This window comes from Nicotiana tomentosiformis, chromosome 8 (genome assembly GCF_000390325.3).
Source record: "Nicotiana tomentosiformis chromosome 8, ASM39032v3, whole genome shotgun sequence".
In the NCBI taxonomy this organism is placed as follows: Eukaryota; Viridiplantae; Streptophyta; class Magnoliopsida; order Solanales; family Solanaceae; genus Nicotiana; species Nicotiana tomentosiformis.
This window is the reverse complement of record NC_090819.1, coordinates 127088013-127095334: the sequence shown is the minus strand read 5'-3', so window position 1 is coordinate 127095334 and position 7322 is coordinate 127088013. Positions and strand designations below refer to the sequence as shown.

General features: G+C 37.9%; 2 protein-coding genes across 2 annotated transcripts; one reads left to right on the top strand and one right to left on the bottom strand.

The window, feature by feature from the left end:
• The first annotated feature begins 716 nt into the window (after nucleotides 1-716).
• Nucleotides 717-4423, top strand: LOC104103078 (scarecrow-like protein 28). The gene has a single exon (XM_009610956.4). The coding sequence runs from the start codon at nucleotides 1785-1787 to the stop codon at nucleotides 3807-3809; it is 2025 nt and encodes a 674-aa protein (XP_009609251.1). The 5' UTR covers nucleotides 717-1784; the 3' UTR covers nucleotides 3810-4423.
• A 317-nt stretch (nucleotides 4424-4740) lies between these two features.
• On the bottom strand, nucleotides 4741-7005 carry LOC104103079 (probable (S)-N-methylcoclaurine 3'-hydroxylase isozyme 2). Its single transcript, XM_009610957.4, has 2 exons — nucleotides 6169-7005; nucleotides 4741-5685 (listed from the first exon to the last, which is right to left on the bottom strand). Exons 1-2 carry the CDS (start codon nucleotides 6901-6903, stop codon nucleotides 5077-5079), a joined length of 1344 nt encoding a protein of 447 aa, XP_009609252.2. The 5' UTR covers nucleotides 6904-7005; the 3' UTR covers nucleotides 4741-5076.
• Nucleotides 7006-7322: the final 317 nt, after the last annotated feature.

Here is a 7322-nt window from a genome sequence, read left to right as displayed (position 1 = left end):
TATTATAAATATTTTATTTTATTATTTTATTGATATTTAAATTCAAAAATAATAACCATTTATTAACTAAATAACTAATTATTAACTAGTATACCATGTAGCTTTTTTTTAGACTGACACTTGACTTAAGGAGAGTTTTTTTTTTCTCCTTTTAGTAATATATAGAATATAGAATATAATTAGTCGTTTTCCAAACTCAATTAGTCTCGAAAAAAACTAATGTGTGTGCGCCGAAAAACTTAAAAATTCACATAATATGAAAGTATAAAACAAACATCACCCCGACACAAGTACGAATTTTTTTTCAACTGGCCATTCTTTGTCCTCGTCGATATGTCCATAATTAAAGCAATCTAATTAATTACCCTAAAATTAATTACTACCCCACTGCCATGCATACTGTAATTACCTGATTAGTCAGTTAATTATTGTAATCTCCCAGAAACTTCACTTCACTTAATACAGAAAAAAAAGCAACGGTCAAGTAAAAAACGGGTATTATGAGACATGCACGTGCGTGGGACGTGACTTCAACTGCACCCTCCAAAAGAGCAAAAAGAAAAAACTAATTTCACACACACACACACACACACACTGTTCCCTATAATACCAACTCCCTCCAACGGTCATATTCCACTGACAAATCTTACAACGGTCATATTCTTCTTCTTTCCCCACCGTCAGATTCTCATCAGACGGTCAAAAACCAATGTTCTCTCTCCCCTTTCTCCAACATCATCTTTACCAAGCCATCATTTGTTTTCCCTAGAGAAGTAAAAAACTAGAGGAGATTTAAGTTTCATTCTCAATATATAAAAAACACAGTTGTATATGGGGTTTAGCTTTTTTAGGTAGTGGGGCTTTAGGAAGTTAATTTTTTCTTCAGCTTCTCTTTATGATGATGACAGTTGATTTGTCTGTTTTCATGCATGTTTGAAGGTATTTGATAGAAATCTTGGGGTGGTTTTCTTGGGGGGTTGTTGGGGTACTGTTAATTTGGTTAAATTTCAACTAGGATTTCATTTTCTTGTGGGGTTGTTTGAAAATCTTGTTTTGATGAAATGTGGGTGTTAAAGATTCAATTTTTAAGGTGTTGATTGGTTCAAGATTGTACATGAGATTGTTAGACTAAGCAGTTAAGTTCGCGGCAACAGAGCCAAAATTTGATCACACCCAACTCCAATCATAAAAAGGACAAATAGTGTTTTTCTGCTGCATTTCAAGATGTGTCCAGAGTTCTTACATTCATGGTGTGAGTTCAGCTTCTTTCAATCCTTTGAACAATCAAATTTCTAAACAATGAATTTGGTTCTAGTCTGAAAGTGTTGGAATCCGATGATTTTTTTTGGTAGGTGTTAAAATTGTTGATAATAGGAGAATTCTTTCCAATTCTTTGATTCTGTAAAGAAGTGTGTATTTGTTGCTGATTGATTCCATTCTTTGTTGCATATAGAAATATATTATTATACAGATTTATAAGATCATCATATAGGACACACAGATATCACATTTATTTTGATTTTTTTGGCATCGGATTCCTATTTTTTGTTTTTCTTGGAACTTCACACACTCACATATAGACATTGTTCTGTTTCTCTTTGAATCCTCTATAGAACTTTAGTGTTTAACAAACTTGTATATTTCATAGTGAAACTATATATATATATATATATATATATATATATATATAGAAAGATAAGAGAGACAGAAACATAGAAAAGAAAAAAGGGTGGGTGAGTTGGAGTTGAAAAGAAAGAAAAAAAATAATTGGAAGGGTGTGAAGAATGTTGGCTGGTTGTTCTTCTACATTGTTGTCACCTAGGCATAGATTGAGGAGTGAAGCATCTGCACAATTTCAAGCTTGTAATTTCCCTTCAATGAGCACACAAAGATTGGATTTGCCATGTAGTTTTGCTAGAAAAGACAACCAAAGGTCCCAGTCTATTAGGCCAGTAGGCAGCCTTTCTGTTGATAAGCCTATTGAAACCAAGAACAGTAGTTGCTCTCTTAAGCAGAACATTCGTCTACCGCCATCCCCGACGACTGCTCAGACATCATCATATGTAGAAGGAGAAAGCAAAGATGAATATTGGGAAAAGGGTAGGAGTTTGAAGAGGTATGCTGATCAGGGATGTTTTGATGATGAGAACTGCATAAGTAGAGGAGCTAAGAGGAAAAAGGGTAATAGGAAATCAGTTGATTGCTCAGAAGAAGTAGAAGGCTATGGTCTGAGTCTGGGACAATTGGGTAATGGCAATTTCTGGTTACAATCAGGTTACAACGTGTCGCGATCAGTTCAAGCAGCAGCACCATTCTCATTTTCTTGTTCAGGTGAGGAAGAGAGTGTATGTTTTGTGCCTAGTGAAGTGATATCACCGCCTCCACCTTTGTCAAACAATCCTTGGATTGATTCTGTAGTGACTGAGATTACTAATTTTGGTGATAAGAATGTTTCAACAAGTCAAGATCCGGCCAAGGAGGCCTCAGTATCAAGTGCTTCTTTGGACAGTCATGGTTTGGTTCTTAGGCTTAATGAGAATCCCGGGGAGCATGAAATAGGCAATGGTTCGAGGCCACCTAATCCAAATGACAGGAGTGAAGTTGTAGCAGCACATAATGAGCATAACAACCATCGCGAGGATGATGCAGCTGAGCTGATCAGCTTGCTTGTGAGTTGTGCTGAAGCAATTGGCTCGAGGAATGTCACTGGTGTTAATCAACTGATAGCTAGGCTAGGGGATCTTGCCTCTCCAAGAGGAGGGTCTCCAATAATCCGGCTAACTGCTTACTTCACCGAGGCTTTAGCTTTGCGTGTTGCAAGGCTTTGGCCTCACATCTTTCACATTATACCCCCTCGGAACCTTGATCGTTTAGATGATGATAGCAGTACAGCATTGAGGCTGTTGAATCAGGTTAGTCCAATTCCAAAGTTCATCCATTTCACGTCAAATGAGATTCTGCTTAGAGCTTTTGAAGGCAAAGAGCGGGTTCACATTATTGATTTTGACATTAAGCAAGGGCTGCAGTGGCCTAGTCTGTTTCAGAGTTTGGCTTCTAGGCCAAACCCTCCCACTCATGTTAGAATTACTGGTATAGGAGAATCAAAGCAGGATCTTGTTGAAACAGGAGATAGACTTGCCGAGTTTGCTGAGGCGTTGAATCTAGCTTTCGAGTTCCATCCAGTTGTTGACAGGCTAGAAGATGTGAGGCTATGGATGCTACATGTGAAAGAAGGAGAAAGTGTTGCAGTGAATTGTGCGTTACAGATGCATAGGCTTCTATATGATAGTTCTGGTGGGATCCTGAGGGATTTTCTCGGGTTGATTAGAAGCACAAATCCCACCATTATTCTGATGGCAGAGCAAGAAGCTGAGCACAATGAGCCTAGCTTGGAAGCAAGACTTGTCAACTCACTCAGATACTATGCTGCTGTTTTTGATTCTATTGGTTTCAGCCTTCCATTAGACAGCCCTTCCAGGATTAAGATAGAGGAGTTGTTTGCTCGCGATATTAGAAATATCATTGCTTGTGAAGGACGAGATAGGACTGAAAGGCATGAATGTTTTGGGAAATGGCGGAAGCTGATGGAACAAGGGGGTTTCAGATGCACAGGGATTACAGAAAGGGAACTGCTTCAGAGTCAAATGCTGTTGAAGATGTACTCGTGTGAGGACTACAGGGTCATAAAGCAGGGGAACGACGACGCTGCACTAACTCTGAGTTGGTTAGACCAGCCTCTATGCACAGTCTCCGCGTGGTCACCCCTTGATGCTGCTGGAAGTTCATCCTCTTATTATCAGCCAAGTTGATTGATTGGTCTTTTGTCGAAGCTCTTCGTTCATTCATAGGCAGACATCTTTTCGTACACAGGAAAAAGGTTACCAAATTCTTTGTAGGTAGAGTCATTCTTTCATAGGGTCATAAAGCAGGGGAACGACGACGCTGCACTAACTCTGAGTTGGTTAGACCAGCCTCTATGCACAGTCTCCGCGTGGTCACCCCTTGATGCTGCTGGAAGTTCATCCTCTTATTATCAGCCAAGTTGATTGATTGGTCTTTTGTCGAAGCTCTTCGTTCATTCATAGGCAGACATCTTTTCGTACACAGGAAAAAGGTTACCAAATTCTTTGTAGGTAGAGTCATTCTTTCATTCTTTACTGCAGATAGATTTGTCAATTAAGAAAAGAAATTCTTTTAGATCAAATTGCATAGGTAAAATTCCAGGCTTCATGTTGTTTGTACCTTTCATTTCATATTTGTATTTATTCTTTATTCTTCTTGTAAGCTAGGGGTATTCTTTCTTAGTTATATTCAGTCAAGTTCATCAATGTATTCTTTGTTGTAATCATTCATTATTGTTATTCATCTCATTGTAGCAAGAAGATATCAGCTATTGTTTTCAATGAAATGATTGTTTTAGTAATTTCTCCAGTCTTAACTATGAATTGGTTCGCCTTTATTTATGTTTTTAGTATGTTTGAATCCTCTAAATAGGCCCACAAGCATGCAGAAATTGCCACAACAAATTGCTTAGCATCAAAGCAAATAAAAGCATATAAAAGCAGTGGCTTTTAGCTATTGTTTTCAATGAAATGATTGTTTTAGTAATTTCTCCAGTCTTAACTATGAATTGGTTCGCCTTTATTTATGTTTTTAGTATGTTTGAATCCTCTAAATAGGCCTTTGTGCAAGCGGGTTCAATCTTAAAAGTACATAACTTTAGTCGTTAAATAGTAGTTGTCAAGTGGGTTCAAATAAAATATTTATACAAAATTTATGCAGCTTTAATCCTAAATATTATTTTTTGATGAAGCGGGTTCAGGGTTCAGTTGAACCCGCTTGACACCACGTGCGCCCGCCACTGTATAAAAGACTTAAAGTAGTTTAAGGCCATCTAAAAGCTTTTAAAGCTTGAAGATACTTTCCATTGTAAAATACTTCCACTTGAAATTATTATGCACTTGGGCACATGATCTTATTCTTAATGTAGAACTAACTTGCCTCTGTATCACCGCGGGAGCTTATGCACAATGCAGGGGATAGCGCACATAAAAGATATTGATAGTATCCCAATGATCATTTTGTAGCTTTGGGAATCAGAAGCAGTGGTTCTCTCTTTTGCAGTGTTACTCCAAACTTTTCGTTCATGTCTAGCTCGATGGAACATTTTCCATTCGGAAGCTCCCAATCAAAGAAATGAACAAGTGAAGCAAGGACTAAAGGAACGCTTTTTGCAGCCATAGGTAGGCCTGGGCATATTCTCCTTCCTGAACCAAATGGTAAGAATTCAAAGTCATTCCCTTTGAAGTCCATATTGGAACTCAGAAACCTCTGTGGTCTAAACATCTCTGGCTCTTTCCATATCAAAGAATCTCTCCCGATAGCCCAGACGTTAACCAAGACTTGAGCATCTTTTGGAATTGTGTAACTCATCACTTGGCATGTTTCGATAGCACGATGTGGAAGTAGAAATGGACCCGGAGGATGCAACCTAAGTGTTTCCTTCACACAAGCTTGAATATAGGACATCTGCAGCAGTTTAGATTCTTTTGGGAAATAACTTTCCCTGAGTTCTCTCTCGAGCTCAGCTCGAACTTTCTCCATTGACTCTTCATTTTTAATCAGTTCTGCTATCGCCCACTCAATCGTTGAGGTAGTGGTGTCTGTACCAGCAGTGAACAACTCCTTCACAGGATTAAAAAGAAACTTGTTATATCCTACTTCCCAATAGAGAACCCCAACTTTATTGAATATTCAAAAAGAGAAGTGCTAAAGGCTCAATGCATTGATATCAGTTGTGTAACAGCATATATGCACAAAGACTAACATGATCAGTGGCGGAACCCCCTTCCGCCGGTAAAACTACACTGTATATATAAGGCAAAATCCGTTTTGTACCTCTATATATTATATTTTGAATCCCCTTGACACAGCTCAAAAGCATAGCTCAGTGGTCAAGGGGGTTCAAAACCTTCAATTCCTATTGGTTATAGTTTCTTTTAATTTTCTAACTTTTTCTTTTTTGAATCCCCTTAGCAGGAAATCCTGCCTTTACAACTGAACATGATCACCATGATTTTCACATACTACTAAAAGATACTACTAACTTGTATTAGACCAAAAATGAATCTCACAAAGTAACTTTTGAGAGAAAGTGAGGAAACAAACCATGAACAGCTGGTGAATAGCATCGTTGGTAAAACCATTGTTAAGGAGAGTTTCTAAGAAATCATGTTGGCTAGAAGAACCACTCTCTTTACTTTTCCTTCTTTCTTCAACAATCCGTTCCCACGTCTTAGAACGAATCTTTGACATTAAAACCATAGATTTTCTGCGCAAACCTTGAAGATCAAGTTTACACAAAATTGGATAAAAATCAGATATGTTTGGAGTAGATCCTACTTCCATTGCTTCCCTTATTAGACTTTTCATCCCACCATCTTCTGTTTCTTTCTCCAACTTAACAATATCTTGAGATATCATTACATTACTCAACATGTTCAACACAGTTGCAAAAATTAACTCTCCAAGATTGACCACTTGACCTTCTTTTGATCTCAAGAATTCTATCAATTCCTTCACTTTTTTCTCCCTCAAACAAGCTTGAGACTCCAATACTTTGCCAGAGAAAAGCTCAGTTCTACATAAAGTTCTTAAGTATCTCCAACCATTGTTACATTCAGAAGTCCAGCCTATTGATGACTTTTCAAGTTCTGATTTTTTGAATGGAAAAGCATTTGGAACATGTCTACCAGATAGGATTCTATCATGTGTTTTAAGGATTTCAATAGCAACAGAAGGTGATGATCCAACAACTAGACATTGAGTTCCAAGCTTGAGAGACATAAGGGGACCATAAGTTTTTGCAAAATTTGTAAGAGTTATGTGAGGCATTTTCCCCATATGAATGTTTCCTAGGATTGGCCATGGTTTTGGTCCTGGTGGAAGTTGTGGGATTTTTGATGATTTGCAAAGTTTGAGGAGAAAAAAAATCAAAGGTAAGAGGAAAAGTGGAAGCAGGAAAAGAATTTCATATGACTGAGCCATGATCTCCAAATGGAGTAATGCTTCTTACTATCTGCTCTCTGTGACCTTTTAATATGGATTTAAATTGTTTTTTCTTTTACTAAAGCTCGAGTATATTGAAGGAGAGTCTTGGTGTAACTGGTAAAGTTGTTGTCATGTGATCAGGAGATTATGAGTTTGAGCCGTGCAAACAGTCTCTTGCAGAAATATAGGGTAAGACAACGTATAATAGACCCTTGTGGTCCGGTCCTTCCTCGGATCGTGCGCAGAACGGAAGCTTAGTGTACCGAAAGCTT

What these genes read in the sequence shown, in the direction of transcription:
- LOC104103078 (XM_009610956.4), top strand. Translation starts at nt 1,785, where the DNA reads ATGTTGGCTGGTTGTTCTTCTACATTGTTGTCACCTAGGCATAGATTG.
- LOC104103079 (XM_009610957.4), bottom strand. Translation starts at nt 6,903, where the DNA reads ATGGGGAAAATGCCTCACATAACTCTTACAAATTTTGCAAAAACTTAT. An exon ending in CTATTCACCAGCTGTTCATG is followed by an intron (nt 5,686 to 6,168) that starts GTTTGTTTCCTC and finishes AATCCTGTGAAG; the next exon opens with GAGTTGTTCACTGCTGGTAC.